We start from the raw sequence: 27,255 nt of genomic DNA, 5'->3' as shown, positions 1-27,255 counted from the left end.
AAGGGGAAGTTGACTTAAGTCATTTAAATAAAGAAGAAAAAAGTGAAATGGAAAAATTATTGAAAGAATTTAGTCAACGTAATCAACGGTGGTTACTGAAACTACAAGAGTATCAGTTTGATATAGAGTATATCAAAGGTAAGGAAAACAAGGTTGCAGACTCCTTGAGTCGCATTCCAAAAGCCACTAATCAAAAAGAAAATTCCACTGATAACCAATCGATCAATGATTTGTCAGATAACGCTACAGTTCATTCACAAGATGAACAACAGTTGGATCACATTCCTATTAAAGAGACCATAGTAAATAAATATAAAACGCAGTTAATACTAGCATATGACGTAGATCAGGAAATAGAAATATTGCATAACCGTACAATAATATATATGGATATGACTAGGGATAGGGACCATTGGGTTGACCTTTTAAGAAGGTATATTCGACCAGGTATAACAGGAATCTACACCGAACTTTCATACCATCAGTTTAATAAAATTCAGCAAGTATTAATTGAACTATTTGGAGACGATAGGAACATAAAGTTTATCAAAGCTACAATGAGGGCTAGAGAAATAAAAACAGCAGAGGAAATCCATAGACAGATATCCTTATATCACACAGTTGAGAGTATGCACAGTGGGATTATAGAAACCTTTAATAGTCTAAAAGATAAATTGTATTACCCGAAGTTAGTCGAGGAGATAACCAAAGTTATTAATAATTGTAAAACGTGTTTGGAAACCAAATACGAACGTAAGCCTTTCAGAGTTAAATACAAAATTAGTGAAACTCCCACTAGTATAAACGAAATTTTGCATATGGATATATACTATTTCACGAAGCAGGCATTTCTAACGCTAATTGATAAGCTGACGAAAAAAGCTTATATTTATCATTTGCAAAATAGAAATTGGAATAGGAAGATCGAAGTGTTGGAGGAACACTTCTCTAAATTCGGTAAACCGCAGAAGATTATTACCGATAATGAGTTCGCCAGTATTAATATCAAGGACTTCTTTAGAGAGCAAGGTATAGCATTACATTTTACGAAACCTAATACCCATACAGGGAATAGTGATATCGAAAGGTTTCACTCAACATTACAGGAAAAACTAGTATCTATGAGGAAATTAGATCTAACTTTATTACAGAAAATACATAGGGTAGTAAGTAATTATAACGATAGATATCACTCTTCTATCAAAATGACTCCGAATCAAGCAGTACGGGCTGATCCTGCAATGCTTGAAAAGACTTTGAAGGACTACAAGAATAAATATATAAATAAGCTTAATAAGAAAAGAGAAGATTATAGGGAGACTAGGAGAATTATTCCAGTTAAGAACTATAAACGTAATTACTATAAGAACGAACCGAGATATAGGATTAAAGAATTAGGTAGAGAACATCCCATTAATATAAAACGTCCTCGTAAATTTGCAGGTGATGACCTCAGTTTGGGTAGTTGCACTGCAACTTCTACTATTAGCAACACCACAGATAGACGCAACTCTGACAGTAACAGAAATTCAAAGCCTTAATAAATAAATTGAACTCAATTCTCATTTTAATAACTCGATTAAATACCTTAAAAATCTGATAGAGTCAGACCGAAACGCAATTAGTAAAACCTTTCAACAACTCACAGAAAACGAAAAATTATTAGTAAAAAAAAAAAAAAAACAACTGAAAACAGACCAAATTTTTAAAAAAAACTCCGAATTTTGGAAGAGAAGCTAAATCAGATTATTGACAACATAGTAATGATGAAACATGGATTGATTCACTCTAGTATGCTAACAGCAACCGAAATTTTGACGACTAAACTGGACTTTTATAAACTCAAAAACGTACGAACCGGACTACTGAAGTATAAGGAAAACACATTAATTTTGTCCCTTAAAATTCCAAATTCTTACAAAATTGAAGAGTACAAATTAATTACATCGTTACCCACTACGAATAATTTACAAGCAATGTTAGAAGATCAGTATTTTATAGAAAAAATGGAACAAAATATGTTTATGATGAAAACTTGAATTATGAAAGGGAATTGAAACCCTTGAGTAAGAGTATTACAAGAAATAATTGCGTACTTGTAGAAAATAATGGAACAGAAATTGTGAAGGTTGATGATAACACTATAATCTGTAAGAATCTTAAACGAACTAATATTGTTAATTATTGTGACGACAGAAACATACACCTAAATGGTAACTATTTAATCAACATCAATAACTGTACAATCCAGATACTAAATCAAACCTTTGGTAACACAAATGTAAAATTTATTGACAGGTTCCTTTATAATGAAAATATGGATTATAATTTCACCAAAAACATTGATTTCAAAGAGATAGTTTTAGAAAATAAGAGAAACTTGGAACATATCAATATTTTAAAATTTCATAAAAATATAAATTACCTATCTGGTTCAATTGTAAGAGCATTTCTGTTAATACTATTTATCATAATACTTACCCTATATCATGGACACAAAAAAATTGAAAATAGCTCGCAATCCAGTAAAATTACGGAGAATTTCAAGTTAAATAGGGGAGAGGTTAAATATCCGCTTGGGTCGCCAAGCTTATCTCCCATTTACAGTTAATTCCCAAACATTGTAAACATTATTAAGTGCACCTGCATAACGGATGCACAAACTAATAGAATCATAAACATTATTGAGTGCACCTACATAACGGATGCACAAACCAATAGAATCATAAACATTATTAAGTGCACCTGCATAACGGATGCACAAACCAATAGAATCATAAACATTATTAAGTGCACCTGCATAACGGATGCACAAACGAGCGAGCATCATAGGTATTTAAGGTAGCATTAAGGATTAGAACAGTCAGTCTAGTTGGAACTGTACGAGGATTAAGATCAATAAAATATATTAAATTAATAATCTCAAGTGTTATTAATTTTAGTTGTATAATCCAGCCCTAAGATCGAGCGTTTTCAGGGCTTTATGTAAGTTCTGCGGGACTAATCCCGTCGGTGAAATTATCACTGGGACTACTTCGGTTTTTTGTACTCTCCAAGTCTGCTACATATCGTCTGCCAAGGGGCCGTAGTTCCGGATTTTTTCGTGCTGTTTTTCAACAGTCTTCCGGTCCAACGGTACGGCTACATCGATTATGAAGCACGCTCGTTCTTCCTTCAGAAGCAGAACTAGATCGGGTCTGTTGCCACTAAGTTATACTTCAACGCAAGGTTTTGACGGAGAATCTTGCAGACGGAGTTATGACGATTGGTGTACTCGGTACTGCTCAAAATCCTGCACGCAGACGTTATGTGCTGGATGGTCTCCTCTTCACAATTGCATAACCTACAACTGGAGCTGGTGATTGAGAAGTCTTGAAGAATGTACCATTTATAATTTTTTGTTGGGAGCGCAGCATCCTGAATTGAAGTTAGGAATGCTTCGGTCTCATAGAAAAGTACACCATTAGTCAACCATTTGTTGGAGGCTTCGATGTCAATGCCTGACAACAACAAATTTTTGACATGACCTTCGTGAATCGGTTTCTCTTTCCACATGTCGATCTTCTGTTGGACTGAAGTAACATTCGGCATGGGATCCCATTCTCTGCTTCTCAAGTTCAAAGGAGATAATTTATTATCTGCCATGACGGTAGCCTGATGTATTTGGCTAGAGGATTGTTTCTCATAGAAAAACTCACGAAGAGAATGCACGTGATTTTAGTGCAACGTTTTTAAATCAAGTACCCCCCTTCCTCCCTGATGACGTGAGATAGTGATCCTCAATTTTTCGGCAGCTCTATTGTGCATGTTGTTGTTTGCAAGAACTACCCTTACTCGTCTGTTGACAGATTCTAAATCCGTGTTACTCCATTGTATCACACCGAAAGTGTATAGAAGTACGGGAATGGCGAAGAAGTTGATTGCCATGATTTTATTTTTCCCGTACAGCTCAGTTTTAAAGACAAGATTCAGACGCCGTTCAAATTACCCCAGCAACTTAGATTTGATTATTGCCACAGCAGGTGTTGTTGCTTGCAATATGCCGAGGTATTTGTAGACGTCGTCCGAATCCATACACTCAATTCGGATGTTATTTTGGCTGTATCCTTCGTTGTCGATGTGTTTTCCCCGAACAATTGTTTTTATGCGACATTTTTCCAAACCCAACTGCATGCCGATATCCCTGCTGAACTGAATGGTGATGTCCAGCAAGGAGCGAAGTTGGTTCTCATCTTTGGCAAACAATTTGATGTCGTCAATGTATATTAAATGGCTTAATATACATTTCGACAATATGCCATGCTTGACTTGGAACCCGTATTTGCTTTCATGCAAAAGATGGGATAGCGGATTCAAAGCCAAACAAAACCACAGTGGGCTTAGATAGTCGCCTTGGAGAATGCCACGCCTGATTGGTATCTCTCCTGATGTATGTGAGGATACCGATAGCTTCCTGCTCCAATTCTTCATTACTGTTCTCAGAAGAAGAACGACATTCGGGTTGATTTTATACAAGCGTTACACTTGTAGTAACCACGAGTGTGATATGGAGTCAAGGGCTGATGTATAATAGATGTAGGCTACCGAGATAGTTCGTTTCTGGTTGTCAGCCTGTTTTACAGCGGCTGTACCAATTATAAGCTCTTCTTTACAGTCTCGGGAGCCTTTTTTGCATCCTTTTTGCTCCTCAGCTATCAGTTTATGAACATCAATATGTTTTGAGATGTTCGCGCACAGAACTGAAGTGAAGACCTTGTAGATGGTAGGAAGACAAGTGATTGGTCGACATTTTGAAGGGCAAGAGACACCCTGTTCCTTGGGGATGAGGAAAGTTATCCCCTTGGTGAAAAATGGTGGAACTAAATCAGGATCGGCAATCATCTGGTTAAATTGATTTGCCAATATCCTGTGAGTGCTCTTGAACCGCTTCAGCCAGAAGTTGTGAATCTTGTCAACTCCTGGCGCCTTCCAGTTACCTGCCTTGTCAAGGGCTGCTTCAACGTCGACTTCAGTTACGTCAGGCATGGTCATTTCGGGGAGGGCCATCATCCATATAGAACGCGTTCTTGATGATCCAGTTGATCTCTTCATCAGGAGCATTGTCGTCTGCCACCTGGTGAAGCGTTCGAATTGCTTGCCAGGGTGCACAGTCTAACCCGTAGGTCACCGTTTTCAAGTAAAACTCTCTTATCGGTTCTTCACGCTTTGCCCGCCAGAGAATCCTAAGCCTGAGCTGATCCTCCGGTCTCAAAAGTATCTGCCGATACATCTTAGTAATGTCACTAGAGTATACATACGCAAACCTGCGTATTCTAGTGAGAATGTCGAAAATATGGTTTTGCAACTTTGGACCGGGATGGATCATCTCGTTAAAGCTCACACCATTTGATGTTGGGCTGGAAGCATTGAAGACATTCCGCAATTTCGTCGAAGTGGCCGCTTGGCGAACCACGCTTAAATACGAAATATAATATACCTCGCCGCTAATGTCAGATTGATGACCCTTTAGAACTTCAGCCATGTGGCCCAAATTAAAATATTCTTCCATAAACTCATCCGATTTGAGCTTGTGGTCTTTGTTTTTCAACAACCTTTTCTCCTGACCGAGATAGTGCTGCACAGCCTTGTGGTAGGAGTTTCCTAGTTTAATATTATCTTGTCGCCACGGGGTCGGTACCACGTATCGACCATCATTCTTTCGGTAATGACCCTTTACGAATAGGTCCTCACAAATTTCGTCATCTATGCGACTAGATTCATCTCTACTTAGGGGCATATCCCAAAAAGTCCTTAAGTCCTGTTCCCATTCTTTGATAGTGACATGTGTTGAGGTGAACTTCGATACCGAAGATTCCGCCGGACCAGACACAATCCATTCCAATTTCGTGTTCTGGAGCAGGAAACTATCTACGGTTTCTACTCCATTCACGAAAAGTTGTGGAAGGATACTAGACCCTAATAAAACTGGAACATGAGATGCATGTTCCGTTACGGGGTCAGCCAACTTCTTCCCTTGGAACGACGCCTTTACTTGCGGCGGTACCTGTGGAAGGGAACCTTTAATTACCCGTCTGACTACTAGCGCTTTAGTGCTGACCTCGGAACCATCGTCCAATTTAAGGTTCCCGACCATGACAATGCTGTCGAATTTTTGGCATGATGAACAGCAGAAGACGGATTATCCCCTTTGCACGGATGCATGGCAGTAAGATGTTGCCCTTTGCATATTTCGCATTGGAGATTCTTGCGTTTATTGCACGCTTCCCCCCTGATATATTTGTGGGAGAGGCAGTAAATGCAAACATGATAACGGCGGAGCAGTTTCTCCTCGGTACTTTCAATGAATTGAGGACACTGGGTTGTGAAGTGCTTCCCCATACATAAAAAGCATTTAATCCAGTTTCTCTTTTCACCATCCGACTTGAAGAGCAAGGCTATCTCCTTCTGGGTTTTTCTCTTATTCCCAAGATCCTTCGCCTTGGATATCCCACTTAGACCATCCCAACCGGGGGACATGACCACATATCTATTTTCTAGGAATTGGTCGATGTCGTTTATCGTAACGGGCATTTTTGGATCTCGTAACGTTAAGTCGAACTCCCTCCGAGTTGTCATATCCATTTTCCTCGTCAGGACGAACGGAATGAATGAAATACCTTCATCTGCATTGAATCCTGCTTTCCGTAGGTTCTGAACTGCGGAAGGCATGGTATGGAAAATGCTCTTCCCAGCGATCTAGCCTCCCTTTGGTTTATCTGAGGTAAGTCAACTAACGCCTGAATTTCCTTTTCTATTAAGGCCCGTCGATTACTGTATCTTCGGTCAAGACGAACCCATGCATGTTGGTAATTCTCTCCGTATATCCCTAAATGGTCGATTACACGTTTTGCATCGCCTCTTAACTTGCTCTGAAGCATCATTAAGTGCTCCGCAAAACCGATTTCAGAATCATCGTATACAGAGTTAAAGAGGCTTTTGAATGGTTCGTATTGACTGATATCCCCACTGAATATTGGAATATCTGGGATTAGTGGGGCGGGTCTAAAACGATATCCTGAGTTCCAAGGGGAAAAATGGCTCGAAGGACCAAAATGGTTTGGCCGGGTCTGGCTGGGATCCAAGAAGGATTCTGAGCGGTTTGGCCCAAGAGTCCGCAAATATTCTGGGCGGGGCTGACTAGGGTCTAATAAATAGTCCGGTCGTAGTTGGGTGGGGGAGGGCCCATGATTAGATGTATGCGGTTCGGCTCTCCACGTTGGATAATTTTGTCTATCCTTATCACAGGCCCCCCATGCCCCTCCGAACGCAACTTCACACCTGCTTGAACTCCTGGGCAGATCCCTAGCTACCGCTTCACCATGGAGTCTGTCGTTGACGTCTAGGCCCAAGTCTCGTTCTAATAACTCTGTTTCAACGTGTCTTGGGACGGCCCCCCTATTCGAACTTCCTTCACCGGGATCTATATAATTTTGAGTCACTGGCGGGAGTTTAGGGACTTGTTCCCTAACTGGCCCGAAAGTTAACGGGTCGACCTCTGTATGTCTCTCTTCAGGAATAAGAGAGGGGTGAACGTTCTCAACGAACTCCTTTGCTTTCAAATAAACTGATTGCATGAGTCCCAGCTTATTCTCTCGAAAATATATTAAATCTGCCGATGAATTCAGTAATAGAAGCCGTTTATGTTCTGCAATGAACTCTAAATAGATCTGCCGGACCTCACTCCACGCGGTTTCAAAGCGTTCCTTAGTTCGCTTCTCCTGCCGCAGTTTGCACAGCGTCTCCCGAACCTCTTCAATTTTCAAAACCCGCTTTTGCTGAGCTTCAATGATCTCCTGGATCTCCATTTTTTTTTTATTTCAACTGGTGGTCAATAATTTGATTTAAATATTTCCGTTTGGCACGGACAGTGTGTATGAACGACACACAGATAACGTGGGAGGCGCAACACTATAAGGACCTTTCCTTTGGTCTGAACGCGCCCACGTAACAACAATAATAATTTCTAAAATTTCCGTTTCGCACGGACAATATATTATGAACGACACACAGAATACGTGGGAGGCGCAACACTATAAGGACCTTTCCTTTGGTCTGAACGCGCCCACATAACAACAACAATAATTTTTAAAAATTTCCGTTTGGCACGGACAGTGTGTATGAACGACACACAGATAACGTGGGAGGCGCAACACTATAAGGACCTTCCCTTTGGTCTGAACGCGCCCACGTAACAACAATAATAATTTCTAAAATTTCCGTTTCGCACGGACAATATATTATGAACGACACACAGAATACGTGGGAGGCGTAACACTATAAGGACTTTTCCTTTGGTCTGAACGCGCCCACGTAACAACAACACCAAAAAAATGCACACGAACGATGTTAGAGTGTCGTTAGAGAAACGTGGGAGGCGCAACACTATAAGGACTTTGCCTCGGGTTTGAACGCGCCCACGTATCAACAACACCAAAAAATGCACACTAACGATGTTAGAATGTCGTTAGAGAAACGTGGGAGGCGCAACACTATAAGGACTTTGCCTCGGGTTTGAACGCGCCCACGGATCAACAACACCACAAAAATTCACACCAACGATGTTAGAGTGTCGTTAGAGAAACGTGGGAAGCGCAACACTATAAGGACTTTGCCTTGGGTCTGAACGCGCCCACGGATCAACAACACCACAAAAATTCACACCAACGATGTTAGAGTGTCGTTAGAGAAACGTGGGAGGCGCAACACTATAAGGACTTTGCCTTGGGTCTGAACGCGCCCAGGGATCAACAACACCACAAAAATTCATACCTGTTCACAGCTGTTTCGGCGATATCCTAGACGGCCTCTTCCAATGGGCTACCCTGCTTGGGCGTTGGCCAAGCTCGCGCACTAGCTCCTGGATTTTAAATTAGATGACCGTGGTTGCTCTCGTTCCGGGCTGCCGAAACTTAACTTCGGAACGATGGGGTAATCAAAACTACTGGAACAGAAAAGGCTAAAAGGTTAAGAATTATACTTACGTTGATTGACTTGGATTTATTTAAAAACACTCGCGTTTCCACTTCTAAAAACCTTTTATTACTAAAAAACAATATTCTACTTTTTTTAACAATTTCTCTAATTAATTCTAATAAGTGAGTTAAAGTTTTACCACGCGAAATAAAGTGTTCTCGGTTAGAACACTTTAGCTCTGTTCAGAGGCTTTTTGACTACTGAAAATTAAAAGTAATGCTATTCTTTAATTCACCTATGTTTGACTCTTCCGTGTTTACACATTGGTTTGAAAGTGTTCTTGTACACAACACAATAACACTTGTTTATTATTATGAATTTTGTTCTTGGCGGCAAATCGACACCTGCTGTTGCGCTGCGAAGTAATGACACGGAAGAAAGTCATGTCGAGGCCAAATATACCACTTGGTAAGTAACATGCTGATGCAATGGCGGAAAAAAATCTCGCGATGTCCAAACAGGCCATTTGCATAGCATGTGATGTAACGACGGAAAAGGTTAAGTGCGCAAGCAGATTGGGTTTCATGGGGCTGGCTCCAAAGATGTGGCTGCTGGAGAAAATCCGGCCAAATCGCTTAAACACTTGTGGTGAATCTTATTCTGGTAACGAATTTTCCAGAAGGTTAATGAACAGCCAGAGACACTAGAGATTACCAAAAGAATACCGATAGCTTCGTGCTCCAATTATTCATCACTATTCTGAGGAAAAGAACCACATTCGGGTTAATTTTGTATAAACGTAGCACTTTTAGTCACCACGAATTGTGTGACATGGACTCACAGGCTGATTTATAATCGATGTAGGTTATCGAGCTATTTCGTTTTTGGTGGACAGCCTGCTTTACAGCTACACGGGAGTCTTATGCGCATCCCTTTTGCTCCTCCGCTATTAATTTGTGACCATCAAGATGCCTTTTCAAGGCAGCTTCAGTAATGTCAGGCAAGGTCATTTCGGGGAGAGCTCGCATGAACGCATAAGGTGTGGAAGCCAAGCTGCTTCTAAATTGCAACAGCTAGATTCGCTCCAAACGCTTCTTCTGCCTGATGCAAATAGAGATTACTTTCACGACTTGAGTTGGTGAGATTTATATAAAATCGCCGTTGGTTTTGAAAGAACAAGGTGTTGTCTGTCCTTCGCTAAAAGTTATTTTGATACCTATGAACGCGAGTACTTAACCTGTAAGGCATTCTATGAACCCAGTAGTCAGGAGAAGCTTAGCAACTAGGGATGTCGAACCAATTTATAATGAGGCGTTGACCGCATTCCAGGTTGCATTCACAGAATATGCTGAGATTCTCCCAGACGCTAGGCCAAAGATCCCAAAACTAAAGTTTACTTCTGCAACTAATAAAATCATTGCTGCCGTTAATAGAATTTTAGCTGATCATTTGATTAGCGCGATTAATCCTACAGAGGTCCACAGTATGATTACGTTGCAGCTGCCACGGTTACTCGTTGACATATTCAACATCTTGGAACGAATAAAAGGTGTATGCGCAGGAGGACTGGGTATTTCGGTTCAATAAAAGAGTCGAAAAGTTGACAAAGGAGGTTGATCGTGTCACGCAACCACTTCTTGGAAATCCTCACCTAGAGTGCAACGCATCTGTGTTGCGAACTTCATAGGAAACTACCATCTGTCCAATGATATGCCAATCGAAGAAATCCTCGAGGTGCTGAAGCAGAAACTTACGGTATCCTCCAATCGCCTCGGTAGGTATCAAAAAACCTTTCAGCGAAGGATAGACAACACATTGTTCTTCCAGAACCAACGGGGATTCTATAAAATCTCACTAACTCAGGTAGGGAAAGTAACCTCGATCTCGATCAGGCAAAAGACTTCTGCAGAAGTGTTTAGAGCGCATCCAGCCGTTGCAATTTAGAAGTGGCGGTGCCCCCACACCTTATGCATTCATGCGAGGTTCTCCCCGAAATGACCATGCCTGACATAACTGAAGCTAACGTTGAAGCAGCCCTTGAAAAGGCAGATAATTGGAAGGCGCCAGGAGTCGATAAGATTCACAATTTCCGACTGAAGCAGTTCAATCACAGGGCATTAGCAAATTATTGTATTCAGATGGTTGCGATTCGAAATTAGTTCAACTATTTTTCACCAAAGGGATAACTCTTCTCATCCCCAAGGGACAGAGTACCTCTTGCACTTCAAAATGTCGATCAATTACTTGTCTTCCTACCATCTACAAGGTTTTTCCTTCAGTTCTATGCGCGATCATCTCAAAACATCTTGATGTTCATAAATTGATAGCTGAGGAGCAAAAAGGATGCAAAAAAGGCTCCCGAGGCTGTAAAGAAGAGCTTATAATCGGTACAGCCGCTGTAAAACAGGCTGACAACCAGAAACGAACTATCTCGGTAGCCTACATCTATTATACATCAGCCCTTGACTCCATATCACACTCGTGGTTACTACAAGTGTAACGCTTGTACAAAATCAACGCGGATGTCGTTCTTCTCCTGAGAACAATGATGAAGAATTTGAGCACGAAGTTGTCGGTATCCTCACAAACATCAGGAGAGATACCAATCAGGCGTGGCACCTTCCAAGGCGACTCTCTAAGCCCACTGTGGTTTTGTTTAGCTTTGAATCCACTATCGCACCTTTTGCATGAAAGCAAATACCGGTTCTAAATCAAACACGGCATATTGTCGAAACGTACATTAAGTCATTGAATGTATATTGAAGACATAAAATTGTATGCCAAAGAGGAAAACCAACTTCATTCCTTGCTGGTCACCACCATCCAGCTCGGCAGAGATATCGGCATGCAGTTGGGTTTGGAGAAATGTCACATAAACACAATTGTTCAGGGAAAACACACCGACAACGAAGGAAGGGTGGTACTTGATTTAAAAACATTGCACTATAATCAAGTGAATTCTCTTGGTGAGTTTTTCTTTGATAAACAATCCTCTAACCAATTACACCAGGCTACCGTCATGGCAGATAATAAGTGATCTCCTTTGAACTTGAGAAGCAGAGAATGGGATCCCATTTCGAATGTTACTTCAGTCCAACAGAAAATCGACACTTGGAAAGAGGAATCCATTCACGGAGGTCATATAAAAAACAAATGGTTGACTAATGGTGTACTTTTTTATGAGACCGAAGCATTCCTAACTTCAATTCGGGATGCTTTGCTTCCAACAAAATCTAGTTCTGCTTCTCAAGTAAGAACGAGTGTGCTACATAATCGATGTTGCCGTACCGTTGGACACTGTTGAGAAACAACTAGAAAAATCCGGCACTACGCCCCTTTGGCGGACGATATGAAGGAGACTTGAAGATTACAAAGGATCGAAGTAGTTCCAGTGGTAATTTTAGCGGCGGGATTAGTCCCAGAAGATTTGCATAAAGCCCTGAAAAAGCTCGATCTCAGGGCTGGACTATACATGGAGATGCAAAAAGCGGTTATCCTTGCAACCGGTGCTATAGTCCGAAAAGTCCTGTCCGGTGACAATCTGACTTAGTGGGCTTCAGTCTTGATTCGTACTGTCTTCCATTTAAGATCTATGTCTCTGTAGTATAGAACCACCGCGTCGTGTCCAGTTCCCCAAATATAACATTATCCGAAATAACATCAACCCTTTTAGTCAAGATGGACTAGTTTTCTGAGTAGTTTCCATCTACTTTCAATGTAATTCTCGAACTGAGTAACCGGGGCAAGACTTAAAAATCTTAGGCAATCACCAGTCAAAATCGAAGTATCTCAATATCGGTGGCAAGTAGAGCAATACGGTAGCAAATCAAAATGGGTAAGCTATACTCAAATGAATCCAAGATCCTTATTCGCCAGACTACGTTGACATGGTCATGCCAGATTCACCGACAAGACCTAGTAATCAATCGACTATAGACTACTTCTTATTATCTGAAGAAACTGCTCAGGGCTTTTCAGTGATATTTTACAAAACTCTACCGAATATGTCTGACCATTTTTCAGTTCAATTTAAACTTTCCTCGTCCTTCTAATCGCAGAAAGTGATTAATAACCACCGAGTGATCATGTCGCCCTTACAAAATGGGATAAATTCTAGTCAAACTCATTACTTATTACTAACCGTATGTTAACTTGTCGTACAGAGAAATCGACGAAGCTGTTATATTGGCTAAACAAATCTTAAAAATATAATACAACTCGCTTCCTGATGATATCATATTACACATGAAAATTAGGCAAATTTGACACAGAAAACAGGATTTTCCACAAATATGGAAGTAAAGTCAATGCAAAATTCAAAGCAGTGCTTTCTCGGATAAATTGTCTGAGTACGAATATCTGGCAAAAGATAATGAATTTCTGGAACAAAGAATTTACACAAAAACCAGCAGATATTCAAATCGGCAAAATATGTTTCAACATACCAACAGACTAACGGACAAATATCAATATATATCACTAGCTCGGATTTTAAACACGCAACACAAAACGCATTAAGCTACCTTCATGTGTGGGTAAACGGGCTTCTATATAAAATAATTGATAACCAGTTCCCAGTTCCGATAATTCGATTTGCGTTAAGCTTCTTCGTAGATAAGCACTTCTTTGTCAGCGTGGGGATCTGAATGTTTTGAGAGTTTTGTATATAGTTAATCTTTTGAAGTGAATTTGGACGTTTAGTATAAGTATGTTTTGATTATTTAATATAAGTATTCTACGTATGACTTTAGTCAGTGCAAGTTAGCCCAGCCCAACTCAACACGCAGCACTCCGTTTGTTATTTAATCTCTATGCCATGTAGTCTAATGGCTCTCATTTGATCAAGCTTGTGCTTCCTAGTGAATGGTACTATGGTGAATTCGACTGGATTGATGCAAAGCCCCCATTCCTGCACCAGATACAGTAATTCTCAATATAGTTTGGATTCTTTTAGATTCAGAAATAGGTTAATACAATGTCGTCAACGTAGCCCTATATTCTGCATTCGGTCGCTCTCTAAGAAACTCCTACTCCACATTAGCGGTGATAGTACCCCATCCTGTGGGCAACCTTGAGTAGTGTTTCATGAAAATTGAGTTTATACCTGTGGAAACTTCTGTTGTCTGAAAACGTCATTTCTATTCAGAAAATCAGGGGGTTTTCCACCGAGTAATTATTACAAAATAATGTTACCGAAATTCTATCACATTTTGGTCGTTTACCATCGACTTCGATGTTCAGACCAATCTTGGCAAGTGAATTCTGATTTGCACGAATTGCGTGACCATACCATCGAAGACGCCTCTCTCGCAACTTTTCCACAATCGATGCAATCCCATAACCATCGCGGATATCCTCATTTCGGACGTGATCTAAACGTGTCACGCCACTAGTCCAACGTAGCATCTTCGTCTCCATTACCGCAAGACGCCGTTCATTGTCTTTTATAGTCAGCCAACACTCAGAACCATAGAGAGCGACTGGACGGACAACATTGCGGTAAATTTTAGATTTGAGACGTTCGTTGATACGTCGATCACAAAGAACACCAGTTGTGGAACGCCACTTCATCCAGGTTGCGTTAATTCGTGAAGCAATTTCATAACGCAGTTCTCCATTGGCTGATAGCGTTGACCCGGTTTTATTCAGATTCAATCTGAGACCGTGTTGCATGCGATCATTCCATTTTTGAACAAGTTGCTCGAGATCATTTTTGCTATCAGATGCTAGGAAAACATCATCTGCATAAAGCAGTGTGTAGGGCGGTGGACGTTGGATATCCCGTGTGACGGTGTCCATAACAAGAACAAAGAGGAATGGTGAGAGGGCGCTTCCTTGATGAACACCAGCAGAGACCCGAAGCGGTTTTGATACACCCGCCATACTTCGAATTTTACTTTTCGGATCGTGGTAGAGCAATCGAACCCAGGGCACGAGTTCTTCTGGCACGAAGTGTTGTCGTAAAGCGTACCAAATGAGTTCGTGTGGTACACGGTCAAACGCTTTCTCTAGATCCAGAAAGGCAATGTAAACAGGGCGATGTTTCTCACGGTGTTTCTCCATGAGTAACCGTGCAGCGTGTATTGCGTCAGTAGTTCCGCAGTTCTTGAGAGATCCGTCTTGATTCATGGTAATTTCAACGATTACGCGAATACGGTTATCAAGAATGCGTTCAAAAATCTTCATGGTATGGGAAAGTAACTGGATCGGACAGTAATTTGAACATTCTGCTGGACTACCTTTCTTCTTCCATATTGGAACAGTGGTGCTTTCTTACCAGTCAGATGATGTTCTTCCTTCCTGAATAGCCCGATTAAAGAATTCACTAAGCCACAGTGTTGGGTCCCAACTCTCCGCTTTCCAGAGTTCAGATGCGATGTCGTCAGGTCCTCAGGCTCGACGATCAGTAAGCAAAGTACCGTTCTTGTCATTAACGCAACAGAAGTGTACGATATCCTGTGTACGTTCATTACGGCTTTTAGCAAGTCGATACAGATCTCTCTCGCCATCCCGAGTGTCCAGTTTATCGTAAAGATTTTTGAAATGGTTCGCTCGGGTGACAGCGACCGCTTTCTTTGTTTCCCGGCTGGCTTTCCTATAAATTTGCCAATTAGCAATCGTTTGATCGTCGAGAAATTTGTGGTAGAGGCGCTTCTTTTCACGGACTTTCATTTCAACATCATCATTCCAAAGCCAAGTATCTCGGTAGATGTACCGCAACCCCGAGGGTTGCAGAGGCCGCTTTGTGGATCGTGTTTTTCATTTGGTTCCATGATTCTTCCACATTCGTAATGGTCGGCAATCGTATTCTCGCTCATACGATTGCCGTTTCTTCTTTCTTCTCACCAAATCGCTACCATTTAATGCGCGGCGGGCCATTGCGTTCCTCACGCTGTTTTATCGGTGGCTTAATTCGCAGCACGGCAATCAACGCCGATGTTGAGGTGCGATGGTCTCATAGGGAACGACTTTGCAATCAGTGACAGTGGTAAAATGTTGGCGTCTTATGAGAATATAGTCGATTTGCGTTTTACTGTTTCCACTATAAAATGTAGAAAGATGAGACAATCGTTTGGTGAACCATGTATTCATAAGTACAAGGCTTTTATGTTTAATTACACATATGCTAGTTCGCTAGGATAGAGCTGTTATCTGAGCCATGTATAAAGGCGTGGAGTATCACGAGCCAAATTAAAGTGAAACGACGTGGGAATCTAAGTCCAACAAGTCCCGCCGTCAATTCGTGAACTTCATCCAAGTGCAATTCTTTTCGTGATAAGTGGCATTGTCCATTCTGACTAGATTGCTGATATTGCTGTGCTTGATGATAGAGCAAAAGTCAATTGTTATTATCGAATTAATAGTAATAATTATATTATGTAAAATGATTGATTAAAAGCTATCACTAAGTAGGCAAAATATTATAAACAATCGTAAAAATCAGTTTTATCTAATAACCGCACTTGTGTAAAGAAATTATGAAGCGCAGCACCGCAATAGCTAACACCTATCCTTCTTGGTGGTTGAGACAGAAGAGACCGGCTTATTTCCATGCGGTGTTTCCCTGTCCCAACCAACGGCACTTTCTCACCGCTAGTCCTCCACACCAGTGGCGAGCTCTAAAACAAGTGGAGAGTTCCGCCCCATCAATTTGTCCGCATTCGCAACATTCGAAATAAATTTCGAATGCTGCGAATCCTGCTGCGCCACAAGGTCCCATGATGTCCGCAAAATCGAACCCGAACCCCTTTCCCCCATGGTACCTGTTACCGTCTGCCTTTTCACCCACATGACCATTAAGGTCGCCGGCAATGATTATATAATCGTTAGCAGGCACGTGACAAGTCTTTTCATCGAGAAGTTGCCAGAAGGCATCTTTCTCGGCATCAGGTCGCGGTGAAGAAGTGAATAGTGCGATCAGCTGATATAATGGTGAGCTGCATCAGCTGATCATCAAATCGTTCGACTTCTTTAATGGCATCACGGAAACCCTTTGAAATGGCAATGCCAACATCATATTGAGTGTGTGGGTTACCAAAATAGAGAAGTTTGTAGCCATTTTTACCGCGTTCGCGTTCAATGTCGCCGCTTTTGGCACCAGCCCATCGGGTTTTTTGCAGAGCGTAGATATCAATGGTCCTTTTCCGAAGGGCTCTTCCGCGCTCCCTCGGTCTTTCCAGTTGGGGTACCAACATTTAGCGTGCAGACACGTATTTCTTTTGTACGTTGTGTGCGGACTAACTTGCTTACGTCCTGACGCCGTCCATGCGTCAAGAACCCTTGCCCATTTCTCGACAGGACCGGGGCACGTCCTGCCGCGTCGACTGAGGTGGACGCCCTAGCATTTCTCCGAGGCTTGTGACTCAATCCGATCATCATGTTTGTATAATGTAGCATTTCTTTCAATACCAGCTATCGTAGTTTTTGAAATAATTGCAATTGGATAGTATTGGGATTATTTCAGAAATTAAATTGTCTGCGGCAACTAAAGGGTTAAGAAATTAAAAAAAATACTTGATATTTCTTGCTTAGACATGTATGACAGATCGCCCAGGATACAGCTTACCCGGAAGTTTTGGAACGCTCTGTACACTAGATTAATATAAAAAATAGATCACCCATCCTTAGCTGTAACTCTAATTAAAGCTTATGTTATTATTATGAATTTCGGATAATGCCACACACTTTTCAAAAAAGTACGTTATCGTAACACGCAATTTCGCATTCGGGTGCTCCTTGGTTTAGTCGTTTCCAGGCTTCACTGGGTTTTGCAAATAAGATAACTTATCGATTACGCAACCTCATTTTTATTTGAAAATCGAGTAGCATTTTACACGTGCGACATACATTGTAATTATATAAATTATAAATTATTATTTTAGTGCCGATTCAACCCAAATAATAACTACTACTCATAAATCGATGACTATCGTTAGGAGGAATTGATGAATTATTCATTAATTAATCAACTTGCTTCTGAGCTGGTAAACAATCTTTCACAAAATTTATCACATACTCTTATGGAATTTGACTTAACCCTTCCAATGGAATTTACCTTGCTGTAAACTACAAACGAAAATTATTTGTGTTCAGCCAAGATAGTAATACACTAAACGCTGGTTGCAATAATATCAACTTTCAAAGCTCGGTATTTATACTGATTGAAGATAAGTCATTTGACATAAGAACTTCTCCATGGGCGTCGGCGACAGCTTGAATAATTTCTAACAAGAGTTCTCGGCTAAGAGTGGACATTTTGGGTAAACGTGCTACCTAGAAAATAAAATATTTATATAAAATTGTAAACATTAAATATTAAAAAATAGCACCGTTGAAAACTCTTTGACTATAAGTTTCAAAGCATGTTCTTTGATATCATACACTTTTGTTATATCCGCAGCTTCAAGCGTTTGTAGTACATTTTCATATGTTATATTATGTTCTAGAGAGTATTTACAAAAAGATTGTAAACGATTGTTTGATAATCCATAAAATGATGGAGCCTGGAATAGATATAATGCATCTTGCGGCGGCAGTTTAGTCTCTCCGTAGTAAATATAGCGTAGAAGAGAATTGAAGGCTTCCAAAGAGGGAGAAACGTCACCAATTTGTATCTAAAAGGAAAACAATTCTACAAAAGAATGAAATATACACCATTGATTTATTATTTACATTAACTATATTATCCGGGGGCATAAATGATCGAAACATCGCCTGGAAATATGAGCAGCGTGCTGACAATATCGATTTATGTGCTGGAATTTTGTGTCCATCTAGCACAAGGTTAATGTCGCAGAAATCTTTCCCCATTGATTCAAGAAAAACGGCCATATCGGCTTCTAGAGTTGAACCTGATTTAGGTAGATATTGATTATTTAATAATTTCAGTGCCTACTCATATTTATACTATAGGGGGCTCTTCTATGTGACGCTCGAAATTATAATCCTTTAATTTTTTTTTGCAACTAAAAAATCGTTATCGTTTCAATATTTTTATATACAAATTACATAAATCGATTACAACGAGAACTAGGGAGCGGCAAGAATCGGTGTACTGCATGGAATACTTCGTTGCGAAAAGTGGCGGGAATGTATGGCCTAGCTACCTTTTCAAAGGTCATGCGGAGGTTGAGCCGAGAAGAGGAAACTCCGGAAATTTGTATTTAGGGTTGTCACTGACACTCTGAAGCACTGTGTCATCCTTCGGTATCTCGGCAGTTGCCGAAAAATCGACCGTGGCAGGGATTTCGACTTCTGAAATGCGTGACAAAACGTCTGCAACTACACTGTCCTTGTAGGACCCGTGCTGGATGTCCAAAATATATTGGCTTATGAAGTTCAAGTGCTGAAGTTGGTGAGGGGATGCTTTGTTGGGTTTCTGTTTAAAAGCGAACGTAAGAGGCTGTGATCCGTGAACCCTGAGAACGGCTTACCTTCTAGGGAATATCGGAAGTACATATTTGATTGCCATGTACGCAGCTAATAGCTCACGATTGTAGGTGCTATAGTTCTGTTGAGCTGTATTCAATTTTTTGGAAAAAAACTCAATAGCTGCTAGCTTTGCTTCACCTTTTCATGAAGGGCAGCACCTATTGCGTGTCTGAAGCATCGACGAATACGATTAGGGGTGCATCTGGTTGAGGAACTGCCAGGATTGTAGCGTCGTTTGGCTACCTCAAATGACTGGATGGCCTCTGTAGACCACGCGATCATGTGTGAGTCTTTGGGTAAAAAACTACGATAGAAGTTTAACATGCCCAAAAACCTTGCAGATCCTTGGCAATTTTAAGTTGTGGGAAGTCTGCGATGGCCTGAACTTTGTCTGGATCCGGTTGGATTCCCTCAGGGGAAATCGTGTGGCTTCAACTTCACCTTAAGTATACGTTAAGTATAGGACCGGCCTCAATGAAACGTTGAAAAATGCACTCGAGATGTTCTAAATACTCAGACTCAAAAGAATAGGCGACCAAAACACGTTAAGGTTTCGCAGGAAGAAGTGGATGAACCTCTCAAAAGTTTGCGCCGCATTGAACAGACCAAAAGGCATCCGTGTGAACTCGAAGAGTCCGAAGGATGTACATATTATCGTTTTCGAAATGTCTTCTGGAGCTTCAGGGATGTGACGGTACGCCTTGATTAAGTCCAAGGCCGTGAAAACACAGCAGTTAGCGAGGTTGTGGCCAAAATCATGGATGAGTGGCCGCCGCTGGACTTTGGGACCATGTGTAGTGGAGAAGAACAGCAGCTATTAGATGGTCTGCAAATACCTTGCTTTAAAAGTATATCAAGTTCTTTCTTAGCAACAGTGAGCTTTTGGGTTAATAATGGATGCACCTTCGAGAAAATAGGGAGCTATTAGTCCGAATGTGGCATTGTACATTATGTTTAGCTTTCGGTGGTTATGTTGCTGTATTTTTGAAGGAACGCGCGAATATGAATGTCGACTACTTCTTCATCGCGGACTGCGAACGAGTTCGGGAAGTAGCTCCCAAATGCAAAGTCCCAACTGTTGCCGCTAGTTTGGAAATGGTAGCCGCAAAAGTGGCCACCGTCTGCTGAAGCTCGGTAATTTGGCCCGTGGCCTCCCGCCACACTTCACTGATCACGGGGTACGCATGCACGTCGAGGATATTTTCAGCGGTGTTGGCTAACACTTCCAAAGACCCATAGTCTGTTCAGGCTAAGATGGTCTGCGACTCCCGGAGGGTAGCCGCTGCAACCACGACGACTTCAGAAGCTTAAAACCGGCCTTGTCCCCGCCCAAATGCTTTATCTCACGCAGCAGCTGCCCCGGGGCGCCTAAGTTGAGCTCCGTCAGAAGCGGAACCACTCGAACCCCAATCTCCATACTAGGAGGAGAAAACCACGAAGCGCCAGAGGTCAAAGGCTGCCCAACTTTGTCTTTCAAAAAACAACTTTGCGCCTAACTTGTTTTATTGATTGGGTGGGAGATTATTCCTTATCTTTTTTGGTTACAACAATCTGCATAAATCTAGAAATCGATTTCTTAACCGGCTGAAAGTGTTCTTGGCTCAGTGGCTTCCAAACGGCTGGGATAATTGGGCAACTCCTTATGAGCACCGTTCAGGGTCGGGGTTCCCAATTTATATAGCGCACTTCCAATTTATTAAATATTCGAAGACGCACTATCTTCTGTACTGAGATCGACCATACCTACCTTTGCGCAATACAAGCCGCGAGTTAAGCCGCCGTTAGCAAATTTTTCGAGGACTCTCATAAACCAGATTCTGAGGATAGTCCTAAAGCTGCTAAAAAGCAGGAAGTGATGTAGTAATTTCTTTAAAGGATCATGAACTTTTTAATTTTCCAATAACAAGGAGCTTTCTTTTATCTGTTCCCGTCTTGTTTGCCACCATAAGAACCGTAATTCTTTTTTTAGATAGTTTTCCGCCTTAAAACCCAAAGTTTTATCTGGGGTAACTTAACAAAAGTCTATCCTTCTTCAGCGCTATAAATTTTATCGTCAGTGTAACCTGCTCGTAGAGATGGCCAGATGCAGCAGGCCAAATAGGACACACTTCAGTATAAACTGGTGATGACTCAGCTGAAATTTTGCCGAATCGAATGTTGTGTCGTTGGTGGAAGCATTGATTATATGATACAGAGCATTTGAAATTCTCTATTTTCATTTATTCGGCAAGTTGATCAGCTTTAGTCTGTAAAATAGGGCCCCTGCTAGGCACATCAACTGAGCGTTGTTGTTTGAACCAAACAAGTGAAGCTTCTTCAAAATCCTTCTATTGCGCTTTGAGTAGTCTCTTGCCATAGAGTGGTTCGGTTTCAACAGATGTTTTCAATATGGCACGATTCTTCCATATTATCGAAATCCCAACGGTTACAAGTCGTCTCGAATGCTTTTGCAATCGTACTGTTTGATTCCTATCCAACCTCCCAATAATTCCAATTTTCTCGTCCAAACTAAACTGACGACGTGACATGGTTGAGAGCTTTCACAATACGGAATCCTCTAACCTCGCATATAACCTCTTACCTATTCATCGAATAAGCTAGAAAAAAAATCATTTCATTATAAAATTACGTCAGAAAAGGCAAACGCTCCCAAAAATCTGCTCGCAGCGTAGATTTTCCTTGCTTTTATGTTCGTTGTAAGCGATATCTCGTTGTACTCACTGTAAATGTACACTTGAACGTACAAAAAAAATCTGCTCGTGTCGAGACCAAACACTTTACCTATTATAAGCAATCTCTCGTTCTAAGTGGGGCCCATTGCGGTGATTTCTATTATATTATTATTGAGGTAATATAAAATGTTTAGTTAACGAATTTGATAACCGTTTATATTTGATTTTTGCAGTCAAAGTGGGCTCCTCTAAATTGTTAGGAAGCATATCTCAATTTGTAGTAATTTGGCACCTAAAAATTAAACGTTTTATTATTCTCGGCCATTTTAGGCCGAGTTGTAAAGCAAATATTCAAAAATCGGGTCAATTTCTCATTGAATATCCGGAATTAAAACTAAGAAATTATTAACGAGAATGGGCAATTGTGGCTCAGACTAGAACTAGTAATATGTAGAATAATGAGTCAAAATTTCAGTCCACTAAGTTGAACAGAATTTTAGTTGTGCTTCCCACCATTTGAAATGCAATGGATTCATGCCACCGTAGCGTGCGCTCCTCTATTTTCTGTAACTCTGTAAATATTTAGAATTTCGGTCTAACACTTCTACAGTATACTCCCAACGTATCCTACTTTGAAAATATATGCGAAAAAAATCAATTTCTGGAAACTGTCACATAGGGAAACCCCCTTAAAAATTTCTCCGAAAACTCACCAATATTTTTATCATAGTTTGTCTCTATTTGTAGCTTCCCGGGGTTTAATTTTTTTCGAATTATTTCAACCAACAAAGGTTTATCAAGATCACCAAATTCACTTGACATTACAACATCACTAAAATTGTCATCTTTTACTATGAACGCCATGCAATAGTCTTTTATTATTTGTATCCTGCAACAAAAAAAAATTATTTGCAAACTATTAGTGATCAAAATATGCCACGAGTAGATAAATTTATTCATTTCAATTTCAATTGAAAATAATTGTCATTGAAGCTTCAATATATAGAAGGTATTCTCGCAATCATCAATATGCCGTTACCATTGACAATAAAACTGCCTAAATTATTCCGATTCATTGAGACCTTTTTTAAGGTTTTGATCAAAACAAAACCATATTACAATCGGCTTACTATCTGTCTTTCGCATGCACTTTTCTCAGAAACGATTTCCCGTATTGATAGGAAATTGCGTAGAGAGGTTGAAATTGGGAACCCATGCGCTAAATTACATTGCTTCACGTTGAACTTAACCATACACCTAAAAGATTTTTTTTTTCACCGAATATATGTTGGGTATCAAATGAAAGGTCTCGAGGAGTACTTTTCGAAGCAGGTATTACTTTGGCTGTGGACATTGGAAAAGGGAGCAGTGCGGGGGGCCCGAAAATGGTCAGTTATTTTAAGGGCCCGTTCCTAGAAACCATACAACTACAGTCCGTAAACTAGGATTATTAAAAAATATAAAAAGCTGAATTTTTGGTGTCTTGTTAAACTTTTTTTTGGGAATTTTTGTGTTTTTCCAGACTTTTTTAATGAAAAAAAATTACTGAATGAATCGCAATTATCCTAGTTTGCGGACCGTAGAAATATGTTCTGAATAAGTCGTGAAAATTTCAAAGAATTTCATTGGATAGATTTTAAGCTACGGTCGTAGCAGATTTTCAATATGCGGTTGCGAGAAAAACGCAAAGTAAGATATGGTTTTTAGCCATAAAATCTTAACTGACCATTTATCTGCTATACCTAGTCTATAAACCTTACGTTTCGCCAAGGAACACATGTACAGCCTTGGCTTCAATTCTAATCCTTTTAGCGAAGTCATTCGAACGTCGTTCGGACCGATAAATACGCGCTACATGACGGCGATCGACATAAATCTGGCATGTGACTTATTACGAGTTTAACACTATAATTTCTGAACGACTCCGAATATCAGAAAATCACATTGCCCATCTATTCTACACTATATCTAGATACAATTGATGCCAAAAAAAAAATTCGATTCCGCGGATCCGACACACGGGATGACCCCCTTAAACTTGACTCTTCCTCAAATTACTACTACCTAAAAGATAAAATGTCAGTATCGCATCAAATTGAATATCGAGTATATTCAACGTACACACACTATGAGCTAATATAAATCAACTCATCGTGTACCCAAATATTCTTACATAAAAAATCAAGAAAACCTTTGAAGTGCTACCTTCCGGTTGACTTGTTTTAAATTCAAATATATAACATGAATGGTGGTGAAAATGTAATTGCAATTGGAAAGAAGGCATTTACTTTTTTGACCGCGAATACACTTTAAATAATCCACCCTGAAAGCCTAATTTTCTGCTATGCGACTAAAATTAATAACACTGGAGGTTATTAAAAAAATATATTTTATTGATCTTTATGATCCTAATACTAGTACAGTTCCAGCTAGACTCGCTATTTCTAATACTTAATGCTATCTTAACACCTACGATGCTCGCTCTATTGTTTACTTTTCCCATGATCTATTGTTTTGTGCATCTGTTATTTTACTGGATTGCGAGTTTTTTACAACAATTTTCAATTTTTTGTGTCCATGATATAGGGTAAGTATTATGATAAACATTATTAACAGAAATGCAATTACAATTGAACCAGATAGGGAATTTATATTTTTATGAAATTTTAAAATATTGATATGTTCCAAGTTTCTCTTATTTTCTAAAACTATCTCTTTGAAATCAATGTTTTTGGTGAAATTATAATCCGTATTTTCATTATAAAAGAACCTGTCAATAAATTTTACATTTGTGTTACCAAAGGTTTGATTTAGTATCTGGATTGTACAGTTATTGATGATGATTAAATAGTTACCATTTAGGTGTATGTCTCTGTCGTCACAATAATTGACAATATTAGTTTGTTTAAGATTCTTACAGATTATAGTGTTATCATCAACCTTCACAATTTCTGTTCCAGCATTTTCTACAAGTACGCAATTATTTCTTGTAATACAATTACTCAAAGGTTTCAACTCCCTTTCATAATTCTAGTTTTCATCATAAACATATTTTGTTCCATTTATTTCTATAAAATACTGATCTTCTAACATTGCTTGTAAATTATTCGTAGTGGGTAACGATGTAATTAATTTGTACTCTTCAATTTTGTAAGAATTTGGAATTTTAAGGGCCAAAATTATTGTGTTTTCCTTATACTTCAGTAGTCCGGTTCGTACGTTTTTGAGTTTATAAAAGTCCAGTTTAGTCGTCAAAATTTCGGTTGCTGTTAGCATACTAGGGTGAATCAATCCATGTTTCATCATTGCTATGTTGTCAATAATCTGATTTAGCTTCTCTTCCAAAATTCGGAGTTTTAAAATTTGGTCTGTTTTCAGTTGGTTTTTTACTAATAATTTTTCGTTTTCTGTGAGTTGTTGAAAGGTTTTACTAATTGCGTTTCGGTCTGACTCTATCAAATTTTTAAGGTATTTAATCGAGTTATTAAAATAAGAATTGAGTTCAATTTCTTTATTAAGGCTTTGAATTGCGTTTTCAGAATTCTCTTCTATTAGCTGGATATGTTCTGCTATTTCCTGTCTATCGTCATCATTCATGGTTCCAAAAAGCCATTTGTAAACGGTGCCTACCGCATTAAATAACCCTCGTTTCATCCTTTGATTGGGATGAGGTTCAATAGCACTAATTTTTGCGTATATGTTCGCCAGTTCCCTACTTATCAATGTATCGTGTTCTATCCTTAGCCTGCTAATGTTGTCTTTTAGTGAGTCTGCTGTCTGTTTGATTTCTCTAGCTCTCATTGTAGCTTTGATAAATTTTATGTTCCTATCGTGTCCAAATAGTTCAATTAATACTTGCTGAATTTTATTAAACTGATGGTATGAAAGTTCGGTGTAGATTCCTGTTATACCTGGTCGAATATACCTTCTTAAAAGGTCAACCCAATGGTCCCTATCCCTAGTCATATCAATATATATTATTCTACGGTTATGCAATATTTCTATTTCCTGATCTACGTCATATGTTAGTATTAACTGCGTTTTATACTTATTTACTATGGTCTCTTTAATAGGAATGTGATCCAACTGTTATTCATCTTGTGAATGAACTGTAGCGTTATCTGACAAATCATTGATCGATTGGTTATCAGTGGAATTTTCTTTTTGATTAGTGGCTTCTGGAATGCGACTCAAGAAGTCTGCAACCTTGTTTTCCTTACCTTTGATATACTCTATATCAAACTGATACTCTTGTAGTTTCAGTAACCACCGTTGATTACGTTGACTAAATTCTTTCCCTTTATACTTCTTTGTCATATACTTTACTGGTAAGTGGTCTGTTATAAGTTTGAATCGATTACCCCACAAGTAGGGACGGAAATATGTTATAGCCCAGACAACTGCTAAAAATTCTTTATCGGTAACAGAGTAATTTTTCTCATGATCATTTAGCGATCGAGAGGCATAACACACAGGTTGTTTATTCTGTGTTACCACGGCCCCTATCGCATAATTGCTCGCGTCGGTAGTGAGTGTAAAAGGTTTATCGAACTCGGGAAATTTTAAAATCGGTTGTTTAGTCAAGACTAATTTTAGTTGTTTGAATGCTTGAATATATTCTGGATCTCTAACATTAATTTTTTTGTCCTTTGTCAGGTATTTGATCATCGGGTGTGCCATTTTTGCATAGTCTTTTACAAATTTTTTATAATAGCCTGTAGCACCTAAAAATCCCCTTAACTGTTTAATTGTTGACGGTAGTGGATACTCTTGTATACACTTTACGTTATTTGGGTTAGGCTGCATACCCTCAGCTGTAAGGATATGTCCAAGAAATTCGATGTGTTTTTGCATGAAAGAACATTTGTCAAAACGAATTTTTAAATTATGGTCAGATAAAATTTGGAATATTTTTCTTAATGCCTTAATATGCTCTTTTAGGCTAGTGGAGAATATGAGAATATCGTCTAAGTAGACGATGCAGATTACGCCTACGCAGTCTCGAAGTATATAGTTCATAAATCGTTGGAAGGTCCTTGGGGCATTCTTTAGCCCAAAGGGCATTCTAAGGAATTCGTATAGGCCGTCGGGTGTAACGAAGACAGTTTTGTGGATATCCCTCGGATGTACTTTTGTTTGATGATATCCATGAACCAAGTCCACGGCTGAAAAATATTGTGCTCGTCCGAGCTTATCTAAT

The 27,255-nt window shown here is 39.7% G+C and overlaps 1 protein-coding gene across 4 annotated transcripts in view; it reads right to left on the bottom strand.

Annotated features, from left to right (window-relative positions):
* Positions 1–17,742: 17,742 nt before the first annotated feature.
* Positions 17,743–27,255, bottom strand: part of LOC119653882 (leucine-zipper-like transcriptional regulator 1 homolog) — a 195,560-nt gene continuing 186,047 nt past the window's right edge. Inside the window, exons 9-12 of one of the 4 annotated variants that reach the window (XM_038058998.1) lie at positions 22,769–22,944; positions 18,625–18,803; positions 18,282–18,566; positions 17,743–18,225 (exon numbers count right to left, since the gene is read on the bottom strand). In XM_038058998.1, the coding sequence (XP_037914926.1) occupies positions 18,091–18,225; positions 18,282–18,566; positions 18,625–18,803; positions 22,769–22,944 (775 nt within the window). In that variant the 3' untranslated portion in view covers positions 17,743–18,090. Of the gene's footprint in view, positions 18,226–18,281; positions 18,584–18,624; positions 18,804–22,768; positions 22,945–27,255 lie in introns of all 4 variants that reach the window. The other 3 variants (XM_038058999.1, XR_005249773.1, XR_005249772.1) reach the window with 3 other exon arrangements.

The sequence above is a fragment of the Hermetia illucens genome, chromosome 4 (genome assembly GCF_905115235.1).
Source record: "Hermetia illucens chromosome 4, iHerIll2.2.curated.20191125, whole genome shotgun sequence".
NCBI lineage: Eukaryota > Metazoa > Arthropoda > Insecta > Diptera > Stratiomyidae > Hermetia > Hermetia illucens.
This window is presented reverse-complemented; position numbering and strand designations above follow the sequence as displayed.